Genomic DNA, 27,307 nt, shown 5'->3' on the forward strand with positions numbered 1-27,307 from the left:
TTAACATACCTTATTAGTGGTGTTTCCTCTTACAGATAAGTATGGATAATGACTTCTTCGTTGCATTATAACTTCCAAATTTTTTTGCAAGGAAAATGCAACATTTTAGTAGAAGGGAAGGCATAATTTACCCTAGAAACTAGAGGAGGCATAATTTTTCCCTTCAAAAACATGGAGGAGCTGATTACAAATATATATAATGAGCTTTGTATTAAGCCCTCATCCTACTACCCTCACATAACCAATTTATTTCATTGCTAAATTTAGCAAGTTATGTGGAACATTGCTCAAAATCTGCCATTTGGTATTAATCAAACTCCTGTTGTCTCTGTTAATTGAAATATTTAAACTCAAGCCAAATGTGTGTAACATTCACAGCTGGAACTGTATGCAAAATTACATTCGGAGATCAAACTAGTGAGAGGTTGAATTTGAGAGTTGAGGTAGTTAACGAAGTAAAAAATGAAACAAATAATGAATGATAACTTCTCACCCTCAACTACAGTTTTAAAGTTAGGAGATTTTAAAATGTGAATAAAAATGATACAACTTGTAATTATTCATGTGTTTTTTTTTCTTTCCATTTAAGTTCATTTTATTTCATTTTTTAAATTTTAAACATAAATATATTGTGATAATGCAGGTTTTTTCGTTGTTTATCGCAAAGGATTTGCTTGAATGTGTGCAAGCAGCTGGGAAAGCGTCAAGTGAGACCTGAATTTGTAGTATGAGTAGCATTCAGTGTAACTTGCTGAAGTCTTCAAAGAGCAGCTTCCTCAGTGTCTCTTTTCATTTGCATGTTATTGTTTGAACTATATTACAGCATGAAAGGCAGTGCCTTGCAGTTCTCCAGTACCCATATTATGCCATACAGCCTTTCCCAAGTCAGTCCTGAACAAATCACAAGGTTTGTTAGTGCAGAACACAAAGGTAGTACAACTACAACATATTTAAATATCAGTTCTAATGCCTTATAACAGTAGGATTTTGGTAACACGGAGCCTACTACTCTCTGCTTGAACTGGCTTTATATGGATTTACCGTTGTGGTTTAACTTGATATTAGCTGGTCATCTTTATTCCCAGCATGAATTTGAATTCACGATCCTCATAACGAGTGGAAAAAATACAAAAACAGTTTTTCTGCCCACTATGCCCCACTCCAAAAGGTACTAAATAGTGCATCACTAAATAAAGAGGGGGAGGAAACAACTGCAGTAGACAGGGATTAATTTAGACTAGGATTTTCATTTTTAGGACACCTTCTTCACTTTCCTAATAAATGAGAAATAGAGCTTATTTTTGAGTCAGGTCACTGTTTTTTGAAGTGCCTAAAAAAGCATTGCCATTTCTCTGAGGGATTTAACACACTCATCCTGTGTCAGATTTTGCTCCTGTCTAGCTTTGGTGATAAAATTCTAGCCTTGTTCCTGAAGCCATTCTGTTCTGCTCATCAGTGCTCCTGTACTGGCAGCTGGGTTACTGGCGTCCAGATAATGCATGGTATATACCAGAACAAAGAGCTGTAACAATTTGCTTGTTCTTACATTTTTCCCCTGCATTCTTCTCTCTGCTTTCTCCAAAGTGAGGGAGGGCATCCTGCCCAGCTGGTCGACGTCAACCTTACTTCTGGCAAGAGATGAACAAACAGCTGCTTTTGCAGCAAGTGAAGCTGCTTATGGATGAACAATTCTGCCTGTGTCTGAGCAGGGGTGACTCATGCAGGCTTTGTCACTGAGTGGCAAGAGCTTTGTAGGACTAGAAAAAAAAACAACCCTCTTTAAATATCACACATTAGCTCTATTGATAAAGAATTGTTTTGATGGCTTGACCTGTTTTGCTCCGCTTTAATGTTTGCTACTAGTAGGATACAGTCACTTAGATTAGCAAGAAGACCTTAAACTGTGACATTTTACTTGTTGCTGAAATCATGTTAAGTACGTCATCAGTTAGGCAACAACAAATTACCTGCATTTGGTTTAACTGGGCTAATTTTTTCCTTCAATTTCAGCTAGAATCCGTTGGCACAAATAATAAAACCTCTTCAGGCAGTCTCTGGAAGGATTTGTTGCTGCAGTCTCAGAAATACAGCAGTAGTTAGACTGCAGCGCTCCAGCAACAGATATCTAAGGCTATTTATTTTTATGATTGATCACAATCTCTTATCAGCTCTGACACACAAAAACTATTCTATGTTTATGATAGTTATTTGTAAATCATCTTCCTTCCTAACATTGTGGCAGCAATGGCTTGGAGAACAATTACTGAAACTTAGAGGAGGATAGTTAGGAAATGCAGTTCTCTCAAAAGTGGAAAGCATAAGAGAAACTGGAGGCTTCTGGAAGACTAGATGACTCGGTTGCCTTCACTTGAATTCCTGCCCATGCAAAGAAATAGTTTTGTAAGCTGTTGAGGGCAGTGCTAAATGAGAGGAAGATGCATGGAAAACAATGGCTGCGGTTTTCCTGACAGTTTGTTATTATATGACAGACAATCATCCATGCAGCAGCAGCACGAGATGTTAAATGCGGTGCGTGTGTTTTGGCAGAACTGGGACTTAATGTAGCGAATTTGCATAGTTCTGGTCCACTTTCTAATATTTTGTGGGCAAGATGGTGGAGACTGTCAGTGACTGTAGTTTCTGCCTTCCATGAAGGATTTACTGGTTGTGCTTGTTTCCCTTTTCCTTCTGTGTGTTTTGTCAGCAATCATGAGTGTAAAACTTTGGTGCAGGCGTTGTCTGTGAACTCATAGCCTGCATAGCAGCTCTCACAGTGAGGCCTGTTTGGGGCATTGTGGGGCTGCTACAGAGTTGCTGCTTTATGAATGATTATTTTAGCTGACCCTGATTAAGAAAAAGCAGTGATACTAAATTAACACAGGCTAGTGACTTTCAGCACTGAATTGTGTTGGTTAACAGTATATTGGTTCTGGACAAGCAGGAGCTATCTCTGGTAAGGTGTCATTAATTTAAATCCACTCTGCTGTGGATGCTGCTTACAGAATCCTGAGGGGTAGTGTTAACCTATTCTGTGGCTGCAAAATGAAGTTGAGCAGTCCTTTCCTCAGTGGTTTCTAAATGACAGAAATAAAAATACAGCAGCCAGAGGGCAGGTGTAAAAAGTTTATAACAAAGCACTAATATGTGAAATAAACCCTTAACCCTCTGGGCATAACATTTAACGTCTCTTTGGGTCACAGCATTTTCAGGGAAGAATTTTATAGCAGGTGGTGGTGCCTCATGAGACATTTGCAATGCAGAATTAAAGGACTTGGCCTGTTCTGCCCTGTCAACTCTCTGATTGGCCAACTGTCTGGAAGAAGCACTCTGTCGTTTTATGGCTTGGTATTTTACTTTATTTTGTGTATGTTTATAATGCTGCTTTTTGTAGCTGAATTTGGACTTCTGAAGCATTCTTTTCATAAGACTTCATACTTTTTCTCATCTCAGAATTAGTAGTAAATAAAGAGTCCTCCTTTTATTGGCAAACTGGTTGACCTTGCAAGTAATCATTGCTTGCAGTTATAATTACATCTTATGCCTCACCCCCTCCCGGGCTGGAGGAGGGTTGGTTATAGTGCATGAGTCACAGCCTCGATCCAGTTCCCAGCCTGGCGCTGAGCATTATGCAGAAGTTCTGCTCTCCTCCAGGCACTGAAGATGTTGAAATGTGATTCCCCTCCCTGTTTCCAGTCTTTCTGAGCAAAGTTGAGTCCTCAAGTTGTTACTGTGTTTGTTTCTTACTGTCTTTCTCAATAGCAGGATATTCTAGAAATTAAATTACTCTAACTGATTTGAATCACGTTACCATGCCTTTTGTTCATCAGCCTTTTAGCATTTAAAAAAAACCAAACCACCAGTCCCATAGCTATAAAGCCATTCCAGGATTTGCTAGTTGCCTTTTTGAGTTAATTCATTTGGATAAAGAATTTCATAACAATTATATCTCCTAGGATCCATTCGGCCTTACTAACTGTGCAGTGGTTTGTACCTTCCCTGTGGGGACAGGGAAGTGTAGTTTGCCAAAACCGGTTATTTTGGGTGGCACAACTTCCCCTGACCAAGTCAACTGTTCATCAGAACGAGTTGTACTAGCTTCAGTGACTCGCACTGAACTGAAGCTGAAATAAATGGGGAGGATGATTTTGGTGTCTGTCTTGCATCAGCAGGATTTTAATTGGCACATTGCAGCTATGGTGACTGGCATCACATAAATACCAAAGATAGATTTTAATGTACAACCTTCTACTTCATAAGATGGAGTTTTTTCTAACTCTGCAATATAATGATGTACATTAATTCCTTGGTGCAGTCAAAGATAGGGGGAAAGTCAAGCTGGTTATTGTGGTGGGTTTCTTTAGTCTCTGTGGAGCTCCTACAAATGAGGCCATAGGGAGGCAACGCTTTTGACTACTTGTGCTCAGTATAAACAACTGTAAATGCTGAACGCCTTATAGACTGTTATTTTAATATTCAGTGGTTCTTGAAAGACAGTTGCTTTTTGCTTCGGATATTGAATATAACCATGTATTAATTCAAGTCAGACTGTTTTAATCAGTCATGAAGCTCTTAAGTTCATTACCTGTTTGAGCATTTTTGGCCAAGTCTTTTTGTTGTTGGCCTGATTGTGTTTTGTTGTTGTTTGTGGTTTTTTTTTAACATGAATAAACTTTTGTGAGTAGATGAAAAAAATAATGCACGAGCAAATGCATTAGCAGCTGTTAATGGAAATTCTGCACTGATGTAGCACAGTGCAAGCCACTTCGTGCCCTTTTATTCTTAACTAAGAAGCATTCTCTGCTGCAGAGAGCTTTAAGTTTTGCATATGAAAATGGCTTTCTGAGAATTCTTGAGTTTTAATCTGACCAGAATTAGTTCCTGTCACTCCTAAAAAGCATTGACCACTTGTCTGTGTTTACTTGGTCTTCCATCATCTGTATACACTGGTGACTGTTGTTGCAGGGTCTAATACAGCTCCTGTTGATGCTTTGAGTGTTCGACTGAAATTTTTCACTGAGAGCAGGATTGAGCCCTCAGCTCAGAAAATTCCCTCTGGTTTAAATTATAGCAGCTGTTTGACCTGGAAGAGATGAAATCTATGACAGATTTGCTCTTTCTAATGCAGATGTACGCTGATGCTGCAGCCTGTGTTCTCTTGCTTACCAAGTCTGCTTTTGTAATTGCAGCTTCTTCGAATGACAATAGCAAAGCAGAGGCTTGGAGATGATGAAGTTGGGGCTCGGCACTTTGCAGCACATGAACGGGAGGACCTTGTTCAGCAGTTGGAGAAGGCCCGAGAGCAAGTAATAACTAACTTCTATTGTATTTGCAGTGCTGGTAGCTGATGATCATTGCAAATAGTGGTGAAGGTGTTGGGATTTTTACTGAAGTAGCTCTTACTGAGCACTAACTTAAACATTCATACATGATTAGAGTGAGTTTCCTCATCTCAGTAATTCCTTCTCTAGATTATTGATTCTCCTCTTTTTATAATGTGCAGCAACAACTTGTGACAATTTAATATTGTCAATGAATGTCACTGAAAAACACACCTTAATGAAAGCTGTTACAAGTATTCAACACAATATACGGTGGCTGATCCATTACCTAAAGATATCAAATTTTCTGTAGAAGTGGTCTTAGTCTGTTCTTCCTCCTGTCTCTTAACCATTTCCTCCCCTCTTTTGAAAAATTCTTGCATCAGACCTCTTTTCCCTACCTCAAGTCTGTATTAATGCTACGTACCATGCAGCATCCAATTCATCAGACTCTCTCTCTAATACTGCTACATAGCTTTAGTTTTGGAGATTTGCACTATCTGTTGTTCCTCCACCTGAATTCTGTGATCCAGCAGGAGGTGCATATTTGGTCTTTTTCCAGTGTGATTCTCCTTGATATCTCTGTTCCCAAGCTCGTGCTCTTTCTGTTGATCACCTGGCCCCTTTTCACATGGTCTTCTGTTGTCCTTCCTGGCTTATTGGTGTTTGCTGAGGTGGAGACTTCTCAAATCATTGCAGACTTTTCTTGTGCTTTGTCCTTTAGTATCTTTCAAACTGAACTCCTTCACCCTTTTGCTTAATAGCAAAGCTCACCCTGTCTACTCCATGCTGGTTTGTTCTGTACTTTTGTACTTTGTATCAGTTCTTCTTCCTATTCTGTGGAACTTCATTGCTGAAAGTCTCGTAAATTAGTATAAATTCCCCCTTACAGACTTTTTTTTCATCCTCCAAATTTGCCAGATGCTTACTCAGTTGAGTTCATTCCTGGAGCTGTAGAAATTATATGCTAAAACCAGCTTAATATGTTTGTAGCAGAATTATAGTATGGATGAAGGGGTTTTTGCTGTTACATTTTAGTTGTTTTCTAGAAATTTTGTAAAATAAGTCTAACTGCTAAAGTTACTTAACTTCAAGTTGATGAAATAATACCAAAATAGAGTAAAAGTGCTGGGAGTTATGAGCTTTTGAAAGACTTTTGTCTGTCCAAAAATTGGTTCTGTTCAGACATGCAGTGCTTGGTGCTGTTTTCAGTTTGGGTGCTATGTAATCTTTAGTTTAAACTTCAATATAATCATATTGCTCTCCTTTCTTCTCAGATCGAGGCTCTGAGACATGATCTTCAGGCTGCCCTGGATGAGTTGCAGGATGTGAAGGAGGAACGCTCTTTTTACCAAGATAAGTCTGACAGACTAAACCAAGAACTTAATCATGTCTTAGGAGGGCATGAAAACCGTATCATTGACGTAGATGCTCTATGTATGGAGAACAGGTGAGTGCATTGCAAACCTTACTGTTTCCCTAGAATAAGCAGTGTATTACTTTAACAGGAGTATTGGGAAGTCAGCCAAAACTAAAACTTTAAAGAAAATATATCTGAAAATAAAAGTGAAGAGATTTTGGTAATCTGTTTTGTCTGTTCTGTTTGTACTGTAGCTAACCATAAAATAATATTGAGAAAGTTAGGCCACAGGAAATTACTAATATTTTGTTTGGCTACAGATGTGTCAGTGATATTCGCAAATAGAGCTAAATAAGGAAAAGGAAGAGAAGTGCAGACATCTTTATTCCCATCACTGTATGATACCAAAAGCAAGAGTGTTAAAAATTGGTGTTTTCAGCTGAAATGGGCTGATCTTGGATGGGAAACAGGGACTTTGAGTACCCTGAGTTAACAGTTTCGGACATAATTCTCACCACAGGGAGAGGTTGTCAACATGGAGGGATTTGCCAACAAAAGTTGCTGGTGAAATCACCATGTAGATATTCTTACCACTTCCTTGGGAAAAGAATGTGTTTTATGATCTCTGCTAAGGACAACAGAGAGGAGGTACCTCCCTTAATGTCAACAATTGCCTTGAAGTAAAATAGATCTTGTAAGACACTACTTATGCTTCAGGTACGAAAGTGTAATACCAAATACATTGCTTCTTCACAGCAACTCTAGGGTTTTTTTTTGTTTTGCGTGGCCTACAGAGTTGGACATCAATTTAAACCCCTTGCTCCCCTGACAGTGATACTATTTTTTTTTCTTAAAAATAGTTAAGCCCCAATACAGCTGTAGTTGCACTACACGAAAGAGGATATTTTATAAATGCTTTGTAGTTAAAAAAGATATTTTCCTATGTGAAAAATATCCATCTAATCCAAGTGCATAAAGTCTATTAGGAAGAACTGTACTGTGTCAGTTAACTGTGTGCCATTTTTCAACTGTACTGTTAAATTTTATACTTTGTCATTGCTAATGAGAAGTGCCATGTAAGTGATGGATGTTGCAGTGCAAAAGTTCTGCATAGTTGAGTCTTCATGTGTCCATCTCACAAAACTTCAAGTACAGAGGACACAAGTAAATGCTTCCTGACTATTTCCCCTAGACATGAATATATCATTTTAGCTTCCCTTCCCAAAAACCTGAGGACTGATATAAAATGCTTGTACAACGTACTTAACAAATCTTAACAGAAGGGCAGCCTCTTTTCTGATGCACTTTGTTTCCCTACTTAAAGTTTTATGGGGTCAAGAGCAGTAAGATCTTGTTATTTTATCCCTCACAAAACTGCAGAGGGAAAAGAGCCCTCAGTAGTTCAAAGAGAGGACATGCCAAATAGTAAAGAGGAGCGCTTGAGGCAGTACTTGAAGCTAACATGAAGTAAAGGATTACATTTCTTTTTCAGGTATCTTCAAGAGAGATTAAAACAACTTCAAGAGGAAGTCAACCTTCTTAAGTCTAGTATTACTAAATATAAGGTAAGATCCTCTCAGCATACATCTAAACTGTGCTTCGTTGTTCACAGAGGTTATTGCTCATTCTCATGTGCGTATGCATTTACAGAGCAAAATTGTGTCTTCAAAGAAAAATCCACCATTAACATTCTGACAGTATTAGTATATATACATATTGCATGCTCAGTCTTCCTTGTAGGCTTCTTAGCTGATGGTAGTGCAAAGGGATGCCCATTAAGAGTATTTGGAAAAAATGAATTAAATGAATTAAATACCTTTTTTAAGTTCTGTGGGGGAACCATCCTCCTGCTGGGGACGTGATCAGCTTTCCAGCCTGCTGGTAGGTGAAAAGTAGCAGGCCATGTAGTATGTGTTGCAGTATAACTGCAACTGTGTTACTGGCACAGGTTTTGTCTCCCTGTTCCCTAATGGCCACACTGAAGTCAAGCACTCTGTTTATTTCCCTAAGTGATTTTGCGGTGTGGGAGGGGAGGGCTGCTTGTCACGGCATGAGAAGGGTTGTCTTAGAACTGTCACTAGGACTTAGGTCACTATGAAGCAGTCACAGCACTAATTGCATGCACAAAACTCCTTGAAGTACCAGATTCATTTCAGTGGCGGTCAAGTAGGTTTCACAGAATGGTTAGACGTTTTGGAACAGCTGGACATCTGTAGCAGGACCATTCTGCTGCTAATTCCTGAACGTCAGTAGTTGCTACTAAAAGGGCTTCTAGAAGCTCTGGTACAGAAGTGTGAGCTTTCCCTTTGAAGCTTATCCAAAGAAATGCTAGCAAAAGTCTGATTTTGTTCCTAAATGATACTTCTGTATCCTGTAGTATCCAGTATCTTCACTGGCACTCAGCAGTTAATTAAAAAATAGGCAAGTCTTAAAAATGCATTGGGGGAAGTTGGTGGAAGAGACTACAAAAAAGGGGTTGCAGTGAGACAGAATGAGTCTTTGTAACATTGCAAAGGCTGTTTTGACTGGAAAATAATACTCCGGGAGGGTCCCACTCACAGGTTACTATAGGTGTAAGTTCCAGCCCCCGCAGAGTGGTTCTGAGACCAATATCCAAAGTTCCAGATTCTTTGCTCCTAATAAAAGGATTTGTTGGATGCTGTTTTTCTAAATAAGATATTTGTTGTTTCCTTAGAATGCACTAGAGAGACGAAAAAATTCAAAGACCCATGGTAGATCCGGTAGCAGTGCTCTGACTGGAGTCTTGTCTGCAAAGCAAGGTATTGCATAAATGCAACATGGTGTTGCGTATCTCATTGAATTCCTTCCCTCTTACCTCTTAAATTCAGTAATCCTTTCCTCACCAACCAAACCAGAATCTTTCTTCTCTCTCCTGTTTATTATATTTGCTAGTTTTTCTCCTTTTCTCAGTTGACATGACAATATAAAATTTGCCTCTTGAGTGCTGCTTTTCCTTTTGTTACTCTTTTGCCATTCATTCTCTCCCCTGTCAGTTTTATCATTTGGGTTTTTATTAATCTCTAAACCCCTCTGCAACTTTGACCCTGACAAATCACTTCTTTATTCATCTCTTTGCACTGCAAACAAAGGCAATCACAATTCATATTCCAATGAAAAATAGACTGAGTGGTAGAGAAGGGGTCCTCAGTCAGGTTTTCTGCTGCTGTTCTTGAAAGCTTCTACATTCGGATGTTTTGCAAGAAATCCTTTTGTCCCATGTTTCTTCATGGGTAGCAAAATGGAGCAATCTTTTTTTTTCCCTTCAAGGAAAATATGAAGTTTATGAAAGAAAGGGGAAGAGAAAATTCTTTGAGCCAAACAGTAGACCTGGCATCCTACTGTTTAGGTGCTGGTGTATTTGTACACATACACATGAGATCAGTAGTATTTGTCATGGTAGATTAAAACTGACTTTTCTGGTTTTGACTTCTCTTCTGTCCTCTTCTCCATGTACTTGCATATATGTATAAATAGATTTATCTAAAAGAGGCAGAGCCAGATTCTAGTTACAGAAGTTAATGATACTACTGAACTTCCTGATGTGGTTGAGAGGTACAGGCTTTAAGCTGCAGAGAGAGAGTTCACGAGTGACTGTATGTTCCCATCAGTCTTAAATAACCCAAAGGATATAGTAATTCTTGTGGGCTTATGTTTTGATGTAAGTAGGAGAGAAATGACTGATTTTAACCAATCTGTATGCCTGTAGGAGAATGAGTTTGTTTCCTTCTGTACAAAAATAATTTTCCAAAAGCAGAATTAAGTTAACATAAGATGTGTCTGCCTATACTTGCTCTGGCAATTGCTGTGGAGTAATGATCAGTTCAGAAAGCCACCATATTTATGCCATCTTGAGATTATATTTCTGGTCTTTTGGCTTTGTTAATTGGAGGAAAAAATATGTATTAATTTAAGTATTGAAAGTAGTTTGTTAATGCTAAGTAAATGTTTACGTCACATCTGTGTGCATGAGAAGCCAGAACTCATTTGTGTTTTTAACATTATAGTCCAAGAGCTGTTGTCAGAGGATCATGGATGCAGCCTACCAGCCACACCACAGTCCATTTCAGATCTCAAATCACTGGCCACTGCATTGCTGGAAACTATCCATGAAAAAAACATGGTCATACAACACCAAAGGCAAACCAACAAGTAGGTAGCATGACTTCTAAGTAAAACAGAAATTACCAAGCTATGGAAAAGTTATGTCTTTGAGAGGATTGTCAGGGAAATGGGAAGGAAGGTCCATTTTCACAGAAAACACATTATCATTATTAACTGGTGGGTTATCTCATTTTTAAGATCAGGTACTGTTTAAAGAAAAATGACACTTTCAATGTAAAGTCTGGGATTGATGGAGACCTGTCTGCCTCTGCTAGGCAAGGATTGGTTTGCTGCTCAAGTTTAAGACAAACTGTAACCACACAGGGGGGATTTCTAGCAGGTAATCTGTAGGGAGGGCTAAAGAAAAGCTGCCAGGATGTCTTTCCTTGAACTGGAGGAGAAGATATGTGATAATTGGTTGTTAATGTAGAAAATTGCTACTCAACATGAGTAGGAATGGAAAATGTTGCCCCTAGGAAAGGATCTGAAAAGATGTAGTGTAACATTTGTCACAGGCTAGCAGCCTATGTGTCATACAAGTGGTAGCTGTTGCTCCTGTAGTTACTTTGCTGAAAGTTGTAGGAGATAAACACAGTTGGATTGCTGCTATATGATTTAAAAAAAAAAATCTGAACTGAACTTTCAAGGAGAATTTGTTTATTCTTAGCTGTTCTACTCATCAGTGGAATTCTTTGTGTCTTGCACAGCTCCTATCATGGCAGAATATAATGATTTTTGACACATTTTCTGACATTCTGATATTATTGTCCTTATACAGTGTATGAAAATCAGAGCTAGGAAATGTTCCTTGATTCTGTGCTCAGTTTTTTTCTTTAACACTGAGTCACTACTGGTAATCAGAGGTTATTCAGACTTCTCAAAAGCACATCAGGACCAGATGCCAGAAACAGGCAGACATCTTTCATGAAAGGAAGGAGTAGTACTGAAGTAAACTATATTGCACTAGAATATATGATTCATTTTGAAAATTGATAACTCTGATACTAGGCAGACTCGATTGCATAATTCTTTGTGATGTGGCAACAGAAGCAGAGGAGCAGTTTATAGCCACTGTTAATACTACTGAGAAAGCAAATGCCTAATCAGCTAAAGGGAGACTAAGGCAGTGAAAATGTAGCCCAGATCTCACTGATGGCAACTCAGTCAATTCATGTCCGTAAGTGTCGTGTAATGCAAGAGGAGTTCTTGCACTGAGCAGTGCTAATAAGTGCTAACGCCTTCTTACTGCCTTCTTACTGCTAATGTAACCTCAGAAGGAAAACATCCAGACAACTTTTGTTATTCCAGGTATAACCAATATTTGTCTTTACATCCTGATACCGTGTCATTAGCTGGTGTTCTAGTTTGCATATTCTTGCCTATAACTATAGCAAACTTCTTTCTTAATTTTCTCCTTCTGTTTGATCACATGCAGTCTCTTGCATCTCTCAGATGTATCATTGTGATGATGGTTTTACTTTCTGGTATCACTGTCTCTGCTTTCAACTACTGAGTATGGTCTTTTTTTTTTTAAGAAAAGCCTTCACAAGGAGATAGGATTCTCTTATCTGCTTGCCCCGCTGGTCATATATAGCCACAGAAGTAGAAGTTGGATATGTGCACAAATGCTGTGCCCTGTAGATCAGGCCTCAGAGGGAGGTGACAGTTCACATCTCTCCCAGGTCAGGAGTGTGCTCAGAGCTGTAGTGTTGTATTGCATTCAGGGTGCTTCGGAGGCAAAAAAAGAAAGGTAAATCCCAGGCAAGTTGAGTGAAGAGCCTCAGCAACACTCCTACATGGTATGCTTGTTCTTTTTGTCACCTTTGGCTTTAGTTGGATTAAAGAAGCTTTTAAGGAGCTAGGAGGAATGGGAACTACTTCAAGTAGAAACACCTAAGACAAAAAAGAATTAAAGTGAAAAAGGGAAATGCAGGTAGCACATCGGGAAGAAGCATCCTTTATCTGAGGTGCATTAGATGGTTTCTGGGGGCACTTATTTGCCATGTGAAAAGTTACAAGACTGCTGACTTCTGAAATTGGAGAATAAACTGCCCAGCTGTCGGGGAAGGTTAGTGGTGAGAGTCAGGTCAGTGCACAAGTGAAGCGGACAGGTCCATAAACTGGTACTAGTAGAAGATCCATTTCTTTGTTGAAGACATTTCTGCATTCAAAGTAGGAGAAGGATACGAGGCTAGAGAGAATTGTAATGACTAAAGGTTTTACATGAATCAGAAGGCAGAAGTCTCCTGTCCTATTTGCCTGGCATTCCCTGCACAATGAGCATGTTTGGAGGACACAGTTACTCTTTGAGATTGTTGTGTGAAGAACGTGAGATCTATTGGATACAGAACATGAGATTTTGGGGTGGTTGTTTCATTCGGGGAAGAAGTTCTGCTTTTGATATTTGATAGTTGATCTACCTATTAGTGTTTCTATTATCAATAAATGGGACTTTTCAAACTATATGAACTTATTTTCCTCCAAACAGTTAACCTACTCTAACGTCAAAACCTCTTTTGTTGCTTGCAGGTTGAGATGTGGCTGTGTAAGTTTACAAGAGCAGAATGGTAGATTTGCTTTCTGATTGACTGAAGCAGTAACAAGACAGTGGATTTTTTACATAGATTAGGATTTGGATGTGCTGTTGAAGTTGACTTTCTGCTGTTATACTTCTGTTAAAAATATCTGTTGCCACTTGCTCTTGGAACAGACACACTATTATTATTGCCGCATTTCTAAATGTGTGGCATGATAAAAGGAGCTGTGAGAGTATCTGCCTAGGAACGAGTAGGCTAAATCAAGCCTTTATTTTTTTCAGACCCACTTTTAGAAAAAAAAGTTGTTTGGGAAGAAAACAGGTCATTTTCCCCAGGTGATTGGTAGCTTCTACTGCTAACTTTAAGTAACATCCTGTCTTTTTCTTCACAAGCGCATTAGCTTAATTTGAACAGGCAGTTGTAAATGAATTCTGTATGCAGTAATGCGTTGCAAGATTAAATAGTTACATAAATGCAAAAATAAACAGTCCTAACCCTGCCTAGAAAGTGGATGAAAATACTTTTTTTTCTCCTGTCAGTTTGTAAGATGTTCTTTTTAGTGCAATTTGTTCCTGAAATTACCAGCACCCATGCAAGCCAGATCAGTGTAGATGCCGCTCTGCTGCTTAGGCATGTTGCACTAATTTCAGCATTTTTAAGTTGGGCAAGCTCAGTCATGACCAAAATTACAGAAAGGACTGTGTTAGTCTGTAACTGAGTAAATGTTTCCATGTGATGCATACAATGAAGATTTTGACCATAAATATGGGTCCCTATCTACACACCCTATCTACAGACATTTGAGTCACTGTATCTGTATGAGGGTGTACATCTTCTGTAGTAAGATCTAAATTGAAAATGAGGTGTTTGGAGCTCAGGTGCTGTAAATCGGCTCAGCTCCCTTCAGATTATGGCCATGCATGTTGGGAAGCATGGGAGAGCCAGAAGGGAGCTTCTGAATTCAGGTTAGGAGCATTGCTGCTGTTATGTGAACAACAGATTTCTGTAAAATCTTATCCTGCAGAGAGGTTTAGACTAACTCCCTTGTTGCATTAGACACATGGCCAGAGGACATCATCTTTGTCTATGGCATGATTCTTCTGGTTCAGTCGAAGGATCTGGTCCACTATGGCTAGAGATAAAAAAATAGATGAGAGAATTTTATGCTACCAAAATACCTGCTGCTCCAGGCCACCACAGCTCAGTCTTCCCACAGCACATACAGAGGTGGAAGATTATCTGGAAGTCACAGGGGAAAGGAAGGAATGGGATAAACCACACTGTGGTTACACATTTAATTTTTTAAAAAATTGTTTCTATAAGAACTCACAGCACTACTTAGGGGTCATTTCACCCATGCCGGTCTTCAGATAATGTGGTTTGGAGCAAACCAGAATCACACTTATCACCGAGTGTATTTTGCTTTCTTCCTGAATGAAGGGAGCAGGGTTAAGTCCTCTCTTTTCGCCAGCCATTGTTCAGAGTCCTCGAACGATCCTTCTATGTGAGAACCTGCAACAAAGGTTAAAAAATAGCTCAGTGCCTCTTCCGAGAATCCAGTAAGAATTACCAGGATATATTTGCTCCCAAACCTTTAGAAATAGAGTGGTACAGCTGATAAATGAATTATAAAATTTAAGAGAAGCAAGAGAGAAGTGGCTTTGCTATTGTTGTCTGAATAAAAAGAGCAGTAGGAATCACTGAATTCAATGCAGAGGGTTGTGTTTCCTTCAGCGATACAGCCAGCTGACAAGGAGGGCACTGTCCTTCGCTCCTTTTCTCCCTGGAACTACTGGTGAACTGCTTATGACTGAACTTGTGACCAGTTTGTGGTAACAGTCATTAGCCAAATCAACGTTGTTTTGTCAGCTCCCTGGCTGAGATGGTGTGGAAGAAGCCTTGCATCATCTCTGTCCCCTGCCTCTCTAAGCTAGGGGAAGGCCACGTCCTCCAGCTGCCCCTTGGGGGGGCCCTGGACAGGGAGATGGGAGTGGACTCCCTGTGTTCAAGATTGAGCTTCTTGAAAGTTGCTCTGTGCCTTTCTCTGTTTCCTGTTGCTTTGTGCTGCAGAGCACAGTTGTGGATGTCGGGCCATGCATTGGGCTATGAAAAGAAGAGATTTTAAGGCTGAGTCTCTCATACCAGATGGAAGCATTATGAAAGCATAATCTAGACTTGAACAATTTTGAATGTAATTAGAGAAGACAGTAATAGATCCATCATAACCTTGGTAACCTATTTGATTACTGAGTTTCAATGGGAAATAAACATAACTGCTCTCAAATGTCTTCCCTGCTTGTAAACATGGTGGAGTGTTTGCTTTTTAGTTGATATACACCCTTATACCTCTCGGTGCTTGCTTTGATGTTTATTGTAAGCTTGCTTTCTCTTTTACATTCTCTCTCTCTCTCTCTCATCTTGATATTTCTGTAATCTTTAAAATACTTACAGGCTTTTATAGTGTCATTGTAGAGCCCTCACAGTAGAGATTTCAAAAATACTTAGTCCTTGTTAATCCAGTTTTCTAGCCCCTATGATATGTGCTGTGTTTGCTGTCCTTCACATCCTTCCCAGATTCTGCCGTCTTGTCAGTAATGACTTTCCCAGTGTGCTCAAATGTCTGCAGTGTAAACCCTTGGTGAAGAGCAAGCAGGGCAGCGTTACGCAGCCCTGGTGAGCATGGGCCAGTACTATTGCCTCGCTGAGTTGCAATATGCAGCTTCTCAGCATTCTGTTCAAATTTAACTGACTTAAATTTAACTGACTCTTGCTGTAATTTGATGAGTAAAACTTGCCGTCCATTATCTTTGCTGTCATGTTTGGAATTGCTGCCTCCTCTAGGTTTCCTCACCCTGAGTATTGGTTGGGATTTATTTAAAGGCTTCTGACTCTAGGAGACTTGCTGTGCCTGTGAGAGAAACATTTTCAAAAATTCATTGGAAAAAAGAGCTTTCTTCACAAGATAGAAATCTCTCATTTGATCTGGGAAAGAATTAAGACTAAAAGGTAAATCCTGCAGGAGAGCCAACTGCAAATAGTATTTGTGTAGGAATCGGAAACAAAAGAAGAGATGATCCATGAAATGCAGTGGGAACTAAGAGTGGGTGATAAAGGCACTAAAGAGCTTGAAGGTTTTTAGTAAAGTAGAAAACAGAGTTCAGGACTAAAAGAAAAAATGTAGTGGAAAAGATACTCATTGCCATTTTAAGCAAGCTTGGTGACAGAGAAACCTCTGTGAATAAAGAACTAGGCCAAAATTGTGTCTTAGAACTTCAAAACCAATCTAGATGTTGTCCTGCGCTTTCTGTGTTTTGTCTGCATAGCTTTTACCTTCTGGTTTTAGCTGCAGAGAAAGTAAAAGTAACTAGGAAGAGATATTTGCAGACAAGGAAATAGAGATATTGTGAGCTGCTATTCTTCATCTTTACCAAAGGGCAAAAGTTGTATGTCCAGTACATCCTGGGCTTTTTTTTGCTTGTTTTTTTAAACCATGGGATAGATTAGACAACTATATTTCATTTTCTTTTAACTCTGGGGGAGGTCATCCATTGCCATTAGCGAAAAGAGATGACTAGATACAGGTTTATGGCACTGGTTAAGTAACAAGTTACAAATTCAGCTGTAGTCATGTAAGCAATTGGGCTTTGGTTGCCTTAGTATAACAAGGGATCTCATCTCAGCTGACTATCCCTGGCTTTTATTTTCTTTTTCCAAAGAATTTTAGGTAATCGAGTGGCCGAACTAGAAAAGAAATTAAGAACTTTGGAAATTGCTGGCTTATGGAGTCTTCCAGGTTAGTAAAAAATCAAGAGAACAGCTTGCATTATTTAGTTTTCAAGGGTATATTTGCATTTAAGAAAAACTTGGCTGTAATTTTTTTAATGACAGTTATTTTGCAAATGCGCTGTTCAGCGCATTAGAAGCTTCTAATAAATGTTAAGTTGTAATCAAAAATCACTGGTCTCTTTACACTCTAAGTCAAATATGTATACTGGTTAAAAAATAGTTTTAAATCCTGGAAATAATCAAATTGTCTTCATAGTCTGCAGACTAAAAAAATTGGAACTCTTTTATTTAAACAGTTGTATAAAATGATACATAGGATATTGGCCACTATCTTTTTCAACAAATTCTATTTATTAATTTTGTACTTTTTGTGACTTCCATGGATTTTATAGTTTTATTTTTAATGTTTTTCTGTAGAATTGTAAACTCTGAGAAATTGGAAATGTAAATGATCTTAAATTTTCTAGTCCATCTCTCCAGAGCAGGCTTATTCCCTGTAGCATCTTAAGTGTGTATTTGGTTTTGAATTACTCAAGTAATGGGAAATTAATCTGCTTCCTAATGGACCTGGCTTTTGGGAAAATGTGCAATATTTAATTTACATTTACTTTTGCTTCTTCTCTTCCCATTACACCTAATTGTGTCTTTTGTAACCACTGTAAATTACACTACTCCATTGTTGATGTTTGCATCATTAGGCTTTGTTGTTTACAGCTCCCTATCAGTGCTGTTGGTGGTGGGACACGGTGGAGTTTAGGCTTCTAGTTTTTTGGTTCTGTGTTTTTTCCACCTGATCTTTGCATCCAGAAGAAAACATTTGACAAAGCTGAAGAGCCCTATGCCAAACCTCCGCTGTGCAGCCATTTGGTTGGATGTGGTGTGTTTCCACTTCAGCTCGTTTGTTGAAGGCATCCTCAGTTGCCCTTCTGGAACTGGCCCTCTTACTGACATTTTCCAGAACTGAAGGCCCCAAATTTGTTTCCGTGGATCATTCTTCAGTTAGCCACCTAACATACAGAGTATACTTGCTGCATCTGGCCCTCCCCACATTCTCCAAAAGATGCAGGTGAAATATTTGTCCAAGACCCTGCTAATGGAGGTTTGTACATTAGTACAAATGTTGTCTGAACTCACCAGTTTAAGCTACTGTAGGATCTTTTTTCAAAAATAATATTCCATGAAATTCATGCACTAATAAATGCTGCATTTCTAACCATCACAAAATGTGTTTAAAAAAATGGAACAGTGGGAACTGCTTGCACCATTGTTGGTCTGTGTAGGTAAGACATCAAATTAATGTTTATGCAATAACAACTGTCTCTTTCCTTCCTTTCTCCTGCTGCCTGAAGGCCTGAGCTACAATGTCTCAGTGGGATTTGGGAGTAGGTTCTGCTTGACATTATTTTTAGTAACTGATTTTAGCAATACGTTAAATATTGTCACTGCATGTAAATAAACAGAAATATTAACTGAACATTTTTATATCTGACGGATTAAGATGTTCAGTCAAGTAAGTTAGATGACCACAAGAGAAATAGACACTGCTCAATTCCTTTAAATTGAGGAAAATAGTAAGAAGGGATGATCTTAAATAGTTGTAAAGGAATTTTACACCAGATTGCAAGTTCTGCTGAGCTCCAGGGTTTGTTGATTTGCTGCTTCCCTCTTAAATCAAGAGTGCACTTTTGTTTCCAAGTGCACTCTAGTCCCAAGGTGGTCAGAAGGAACCTTGCAACACCTGGTGGGTCACCAATTTTCTTTCCAGAGCGTGGAAAGCTTCCGCTCCATAAAACAGCAGCATGTAACAAATACTGTGGGAACTGCCACTGTGGACTCTGCAGCTGCATGTTGGCTTGGGTGAGGGGCAGGGCATGGGGAAAGTCTCATCCAGTCACTCTTAAAGAAAAAAATATTATTTGGGTGTAAGTTGAACCTTTTGTCGTTGGAAAAAATATGCAGATGAAAGCTGTTGTTCAGTCTAGCACTGAAAGAAACGTACATTATACATTGCAGGATTTTAATCTGAAGTTAATGTTCCTACTTAGTCATCATTGTCCATATAACATTTATAACATCTGCTGTACCATGATATTAATATCTTCCAAGTGGTGTTAATAAATTATGTTAATAAACTTTATCCCATTGAAGAAAGAGCTTGACCACTTCCGATTTTTTGTTAGGTGATGTATTTGTCATCTGCTTTTTGAGCAATGTATGAATGAACTACAGGGGAGCTGAATCAAGAGGAAGTGAATATTTAATTTTTAAATGGTCCAGCTGGTAGCATCGCTCATGTTCTGTAGAAGTTCTGCTTACCACATACTTTTAGTTTCTCCTGTTTGGAAAACGGGCTTTAATTAAATGCATCTCTTGCGAGGTTCATTGCTAAAAGAAAGCAGGGTAGGGCATAGATTTGGCTCTTGATTTTCTAGTTATGAGACTACTTTCCTTAAGAAGGAAGCAGAGAATGTGATGCTTGCAAAAGCATTTAATTCTTTGCTTTGTCTTTGGTACATTGTGGTTGAAATACGCATGCATAATACATTAAATGTATTAAAGTAATAATACATAGTAATCACCACCGTATTCCTCTCACAATTTAATGTCACTAGACATCTGTATTTTTAGAAATCTATCATTTCCTGAAAATTCCAGATTTCCACTGAAAAAAGCCTAAGAAAAGAGCTGACCGTGACTCAGCCTTTTCCTGTCTGGGATGATAAGAAAGTTTCAGCGCTGTCTCTGGCTCTGCAGCACTCAGTGTGGAGCAGGGACGAGGTAGAATCATGGGCTCGGCAGCTGCTGTAGGTACAGCCCATCACTGCACTGTAGGGTGCAGCAGAGGTTATAAGAGCATGCCTAACCCTGCAGAAGGAAATAAAGAATTTACTACTATTGAGGACTTACTTGTCTGCTTATTTTGATACCTGTATACTTTTCACCAAAGTCCTTGAAATATTCATTAGAGGAACACGAAGCTATACAAGTAATGAAATGGAGTTTACACAGCAGCTAATTGAAATTCCCTGTGTGTAATCCAACTTCGGATTATGATTCACAGAATATAGTGCAGCCGTACTCCCGTGTCCCTCCTTCATGAATGAGTATGAGTCAGTGTTAATAAATAAATACACATCAGACTCTGTGGGACACGTCTGTTGCTTCGATGTGTGGATACTGAGCTTAGCTCTATTTTCTGTAACCAAGTTGGTTTTCAGAGAAAAATGTGAAAGTGGATGTGTTTACTGTGTAAATGCTGGCTGGAAGTCAAGTAGTTTATTTTTTGATGCTTGTCTTACAATCTTCAGGGACTGTAGCTCAGGCTTTACTTCTTTATTCAAAAAAAGAAAAAGACTCTGCTTTCTACTTTTAAGGCTCCCCCCCCATTCTTTATTCATCATCTTTTTGAATTTTACTTCCTCTGTTGGATTCTTCTGTATCTTTTTGGATTGGTGGCTACTTTTGACTGCATATGAATACCTATTGGATGTTTTCATTCTCGTGGTTCCCTGGATGATTTAGTTCTTCCAAAACAAAATTCCTTCACAGTTACAGGACAGTGTATTCTTTTAGGGGCTTTTGCATTTTGAAATAGCCATCAGATTTGTTCTGCCTTTTTTAAAAAAATTAATTAATTTTGCCTTACACTGGGGGAGTTCTCCACTTTGCTGTTAGCTAATGTTATTTTATTATTTGCTATGGTAAAGGCATACTTGACAGAAGGATCAAAGCTTGACAAGATCTGTATTTCAAAAGCATTAACTGCATTCATATTGCTGCAGTATATATATATATATCCCAACACATTAAGGATATAAAATTGCCACTAATACCTTTGGGATCAAGGTATTCACAGCCAGTACTTTCAAAAGTAGTTAGGCATTGGGATAGTCCAATCAAGACTGCATGGGAACAGCTTGACTTTCATTATTTCTTAGTAGGCACCAGAACTTTCTGAGAGCTGGATTTATTCCGGGTATCTCCTGACCTGGTGCTCTTTTGAAAGTCTTTGTCTTGGATGGTTGATTAGATTTAGGAAGTTGCCTTAAGGTGAAACGTACAACCAGATTTAGAGGGGAGAAGTGGTTGTTACATAAATGTCTGTTCTTATGGAGATAAATAGAGCAGCGGCGCGCCGCCTCCCCAGCCATTACTTATGGGTTGGCAGTGCTTCTGGAGGCCACGCAAACGCCACACTTAGCTGATCTTGCACATTGCCTACCATCCCCCCTCTGGGTTTAAGGTAGTGTCGGTCAGTGAAAACTTGAGCATCCTGAATAGTGGAGGACTTCCTAAAGGATCTGCAGGTGCTGTTTTCTGTATTGCTGAAATATGTAAAGACTAGGCATCTACAGCAGAGTCCTCAGCTGAAGAGTTTCTTGCTCTATTTTGTCTGCAAAAGAGCTGGAAAATTGCCCTTTTCCATTTGGCAGAAGACAAAAATGCTCAGAAATTGTTTTGGAATTTTCAGATTAAAATCCCTCCTGTTCCCCAGCAATGTATACTTGTCTGCTCCCTCAGTTCTTAGTTCTGCTAACCTTTTAGTATTTTTTTAAGGCAGCATTGTAGGATAATATATGTGTGAGTCTGTAGTGTAAAACTACATATGTGATATAAGCAAATTCCTCACTGAGGCAGAGTAATAGAGAGTAAAGAGTCAGTGCTGAACACTTGCTGGTAATAGCATGCAAATGATCCATTACTTTTTGTAAAACTTTTGGTATTACCTGATTATTAATATTCTGAATTGAATGGTAATTGCTAATACAATTTGCTGCATGCAGCACCTGGTCTTCTTTCAAAATCTGTCCTTTACTCAGTACTGCAGCTAAAAACATATGCCTTTTCTGTATTTGACTTGCATATTCCACTCAGCTCCAGTACTGAGTATTTTTTCCTTGCTGTAGAAGGATCATTTGAGATGCTTTTCCTGTTCTGTACTTTACAAAAACATTGCAAAAAATATGTTTGAATGTCATTAGTGTACAATGGATATCATTGGTGAATTAATGGTTCTAACACTTTGTTTTAGGTGGAAAGGATACCATAACATTCAGTGACCCAACCTTGCCTGTTTTACAGCGGTCCAGGTCACCGTTGTTGGCCTTTACTGATAAGCCACAGAAAACTGAAGTACAAGGTGAGCACCTGGAACATAAGGAGCATGATGAGAGCTAAGCACTCATTTCTTTCCAAATAAAAAAGTAATACATTTACATGCTGGGACAGCAGAAGGCAAAGTTTCAGTGGTCACAGAGATTGAATAAATCATCCAGAAGTAAAATGGATAGATGGTCCCAGTACAAATAGCAAAGAAGTGACTGAAAAATGGCTGTTGAATAGATAGCACAGGGCTAGGGGTTAGGTCTTACACCTATCTGGCAAGAATTTTCTAAAAGAAAATACTAAAAGAATTTTCTTGCCAGATAACGTGATACTGTGAGAGGTTATTTGTACCATCAATGTTACAGTTAACTGCCTCCTGCTTTTTTCCCCTCAGTTAAAATGCACAGTAGGAAAGCAGTCTGTGGAACTGGCTTAGCACTTTCCTGCATTATAGCTGATACCCAGATGAAAGGCTTCCTGATTGTACCTGGTAAATTGAAATAACCCACTCATTTTCTCAGAGAAATTGACTGTTTTTTTTTTCTATAGTCTTACACGTGTTTTGTTAAAAGTCCTTCTCCAATAGCAAGCTCTAAAATGTCTCAAAAGTCAAGCTTAACTTTTATTTGACAGTAGCAAAAGATACTTTTTTACTGATAACCTTCATTTTTTTTTCCCTTAGTTTTTCGTAATGGATGGGAGATGGATTATTATGCTTGCCTATTGGCATTTGGATAAGCTCTTTAATGGGCATAACATTTTGGTATGCCCAGATCTTACTCAGCTAACCATGAAGCATCATAAACAATTTATTTGTTAGTCCTGAAACTAAATAGATTGTGGCTTAATTTTGACTTTATTATCCATGTCATCATCTGATAAAACTTGACAGCCAGACTGATTGTTTTTTATAATCTTGATCAGCTGGTATTTTTGCTAAAAATAAGAAGTGAAACTATAGTGAATAGTTCTCTTATGAGTAATAATAACTCATAAATATTCATTTTGTGCCTGCTTAATCATTGATTTTTAATTAAATCTGCAGTTACTGAAAGTATTTACTTGGTGGCATCATGCTCTTTCCTTTAACATATTTGTCCTAGGTGAGGTTGGTGTTACAGTTTTGATTAAAGCTGCCTGTCAGATCTCATCAGCCCCAGATTCTGTCGCTTTGTAACACTGCCAAACTTTAGCCTGGACTGAAGCTTTCCATGCTGTGTTTTCTACTTCAGCTGATTTATTTTAATGTCAGCCAAATCACTATTTTTTATGTCTGTGTGAAATTCTGATGACCACATGTTTGTTTCTTTGTCTTTAAAAAAAAAATTCTATGCAAGCGTTTAGTATATCTGTAATTGAAAGGAATTTGAAATCTGGGGAAGAGGTTTCCACCCTGGAAAAACAGGCTGGAGTTTCCACCCCATTCTGAACTATTCGCTTTCAAATTTCATTGCTAAAAACAACAAAAAAACAAACCAATGATTCTTGTGAGCTTGCTTCATGCCACCAATGCTGGTAAAACTCTGCATGCACCATTCCTTCAGGATAATGTAAACCTAGAGGGAACAAAACCTGGAGCAGAGAGGAAAGGAAGGCTGAGATCAGGACTCTCAAGTGATGGGAAGACTTCAGTAGATGGGGATTGACAGTCGAAGGAAGTCTGAGTGAGGGGGAACCTGCATCTGGCTGAGCCCAGGAGTGAGGAATCAAAATGCTGACGGTGAGAGCAAGGTGTGATAAAAAAGCTTGAAAGGTGGATGAGAAATGGGCAGAGTGAGGGTGGGGACTGGTATCTAGGGCAGGAGTAAAGAGCTGGGCAGGGGAGGAAGAGTAGAAGAAAAGAGCCTCGGAGAGGAGGAGACAGACGAGGATTAGGCCTGTGACAGTCATGAGAAGAATCACCTCCCAGTAGGTCATCGCCCTCTTTCCTCCTCCCCATCCGATAACTGTAACAGAGCCAAGATCAATCACAAAAATCCTGTCATTAAACTGGAGTAGGTTAAGAAATTACTGTTCTGCCTGCACAGGTTGTTTTTTTCCTTTGCATGTGGCCAAGTATTCCTGATAACCTGCAGTGAGAACTCAGACAAAACCCACCTCTGTGATAGTTTATTTAAACTGGGTCGACTTTTCAGTGACATGGAGGAGCACATCCATATTACCAGCCTTGCATAGCTTCTAGCAGTAGGTGGAGCAGCAATGACTTCTTCCATTTCTCCAGATCCTTTCTCAGACAGATTTTTGGGGCTGCCATCTTCCCTTCGAAGCCTGGAAAGGAAGCAGTGTGTTTTCAGCTGCAGGGCATGTCCCTGTGCTTGGAGTCACCCAGCTCCTCTGCAGGCAGCAGCTATGTGGGGGTGGCACACTGAGTCACCTCTGGCAGCACTCTGCGTAGAGTGAGTGACTGTTGTTGAGTTTTAGGAGCTTGGTGTATATTGCACTTTTTCATCTACACCATGTACCTCCAAATCTGGGGGAGCTTGGCAGTTGGGAGGAACATAGGAATGTGTTCTTCTGCCTTTGTTTACCAAGCAGGTATGCCCTTGGTTTAAAAGTATTCCAGAAATAAAAACAAAACCATTTTTATTTTCCTGTTAGTTGAATGATCAGTTGAGTGCAAACAGTTGATAAGCAGAATAGCAATGAAATTTTTACGTGTCTTTAAATACTAGGCCTGAAGTCATGTCAGTCTGCTGTGGTCTTTTAAATAGTAGTACCATTCATATTTGGTGCCTTTTTAGCCCAGTAAATATTTTTAGCTTCTGCACTAACATCCTTTATCAGAACTTCCTATAATACATCAAATGTTGCTCTAGCTAGATGTGCAGATAATCAGAGGACTTTTTCAGGCTTTTTTAATCTAATTTATCTGCTCACCCTGATCTCATCAAGGCCTGTTTTAGTCTGTACTTGTTATCATTGTTCTAGTTAAGTTGGATGCTAAAAGTCTGTAGGATACGCTGTGCAGTGCCTGTGTGAAAATGCCTAATGACATGGTACAATCATATGAATTAAAGACTGTTTTGTGCCACTAAATCTCACTTCATCCAATGCACAGGATGGATAGTGCCGTGGGATAGATTGTACTTGAGCATCACAGCTGCTAATAAACAGCTATTTAGGTTTTTTCCTCTTTGTCATCAAGTGTATTGTTCCTGCTATATTACCCGTGTGCTATTTCAAGCAGTCCCTGAAGACAAAATACTGTTTTTCCATGAACTTTTCTCTGGTGTTCTAGTGCTTTGAAACAATTTATCTTCTGGAAATTGCAGCAAGGTGATGGCATGGTGTTATCCCACTGTAGAGGGAGGAAACTGAGACACACACAGAATAAGTTTGAGTCCCTGCTAATTTCAAGTGCCAATTTTGAGGTACATAAGTTTTGGCTCTTTTTTTTGGAGCACTTCAAGTGCGTGTGCTCAGATACACAGCACGAGCAGAGAGCAGCTCTGCAAATCATGCTCCTAGATTTCCAGCTGAGTGCTCAGATAATGAGGATTAGATCCAGTGGGTAATCACCTTTTGAAAGTTAATTTATCCCTGCCTTTTCCACAGGCTTAAATTGCAGCTCTTCGCAGTAGCATTCCTTATTGGCAGTAAGAATGTCCGTTCCCTTCATGCCAACCCTTGTCTCACTCTGCAGCCCCCAGATGATAAATGAGGCAGATCTGACAGGCAGTAGGCTCCTGTGCTGTGTTGCTCTGATCCCTCCCTGCAGCCGGGCTGTCCTGTGTGCTGTGTGAGGCAGGATTCCTGTGGGAGAAACAGAGTAAATGCTCATATACTAAAAGGTAATGCATATGCATGACAAGAGTTGTTTTAAGCTGTCAATGCAGCCGTACTTCTGGCATTTCCTAATTTTTCTTACTTGACTTGGCAAGCTTATTTTCAGTGAGGCTTTTTGTCCTTAACTGAGATGAGGATAAATTCTCTCTCACGAAGCTGTTTCTTTACTCATTGCTGTTTTCTCTATTCTGACACTTTGTTCAGTGTTTGCCTTTTGGTATAATGGTATATTTAAAATTCTTCCACTGCTGCTTTGTTCTATGCTGTTACCCAAATTAGAATAATCTTTTATGTTAGGAGAAATGTTGCAGGACCAATAACGAAACTTCATTATTGGATGAAAGCCTGTGAAAAGCTCCAAATAAATGGAGCTAAAGTTCACCCCTGAAAGTGGTAGTGATGTGGGGATTAAGATTACGCTGTGCCAAAAATTTCTGTAGCTGAGTGCCTTACTTAGAGCTGATACTCCTTTGGAAAAGTTTGCCTGATCCTGCTGTTCTGCAACTGTTAGAGTTGTCTGTGTTGAGGAAAGACAGGCTCCAAAACAGGGTGAGATTCAGCAAGAAACTCAGCATTGGTTGCTTATCATCTCAGAAATGGGCCTGATGGGATCAGGAATCACTCTTGGAATTTCATTACTGAAGTAAACTCTGGTAGTGATGGTCTTCAGGTCAAATATACAATAAATACCCATGACTGACTGGAGCATCTCGCTGTTCCATTTCTCTTTCAGCAGAACAGAAGGGAGATCGTGATGAAACCTGTGCTGTTGCAAGCGAGTCCCTGGCTCCAGAGGGAACAAACTTAAATAACAGAAACCAAAATAAACATTTTTATCCTTCATTACCCCAGCTACCTTCCGAGGAAGAAGAAATAAACAAGCTTGGAAGTCAGATAATTAAACTGACAGAGCAGACAGCTGCAGAACTGGAAGAGAAAAGAGCAGGCGCTTCTGCAGGGGAGCAGAACACAGAGGTTGGAACAGAGCTCAATGGTTCATCCAAGACAGAGTTCCCGCTTTCCCGCCCCGAGTCATCTGACCCCACAGATCCCTCACACTTGGAGAATGAACAAACAGCTGAAACGGAGGCCCTGAAAGACCACGATGAAACCTCAGAGAGCGATTGTGAAATTACAAATGAGAGAGGGGATCGAAATAGCAGCACTGTGGATGTGGTGCATACTGAGGACCCTGGAAGGCATGGAGGGCTCAGTGTTACAACTGCACACACAAATAACAGCTTTGAGGAGCTCCTTGCATCCGAAAACAAGAAACCATCTGATCCTGCTGA

The 27,307-nt window shown here is 39.3% G+C and overlaps 1 protein-coding gene across 1 annotated transcript in view; it reads left to right on the top strand.

Annotated features, from left to right (window-relative positions):
* The window catches only part of CCDC149 (coiled-coil domain containing 149), a gene marked incomplete at its 5' end in the record, with an annotated part of 40,551 nt that overhangs the window by 11,443 nt on the left and 1,801 nt on the right, over positions 1-27,307 (top strand). The window contains 9 exons of the mRNA XM_010181618.1: positions 5,187-5,303; positions 6,596-6,768; positions 8,171-8,243; positions 9,374-9,458; positions 10,704-10,848; positions 17,054-17,130; positions 18,473-18,505; positions 22,156-22,263; positions 26,749-27,214. Of these exons, the coding sequence (XP_010179920.1) occupies positions 5,187-5,303; positions 6,596-6,768; positions 8,171-8,243; positions 9,374-9,458; positions 10,704-10,848; positions 17,054-17,130; positions 18,473-18,505; positions 22,156-22,263; positions 26,749-27,214 (1,277 nt within the window). The remainder of the gene's footprint in view (positions 1-5,186; positions 5,304-6,595; positions 6,769-8,170; positions 8,244-9,373; positions 9,459-10,703; positions 10,849-17,053; positions 17,131-18,472; positions 18,506-22,155; positions 22,264-26,748; positions 27,215-27,307) is intronic.

Source organism: Mesitornis unicolor, unplaced genomic scaffold (assembly GCF_000695765.1).
Source record: "Mesitornis unicolor isolate BGI_N332 unplaced genomic scaffold, ASM69576v1 scaffold35433, whole genome shotgun sequence".
NCBI lineage: Eukaryota > Metazoa > Chordata > Aves > Mesitornithiformes > Mesitornithidae > Mesitornis > Mesitornis unicolor.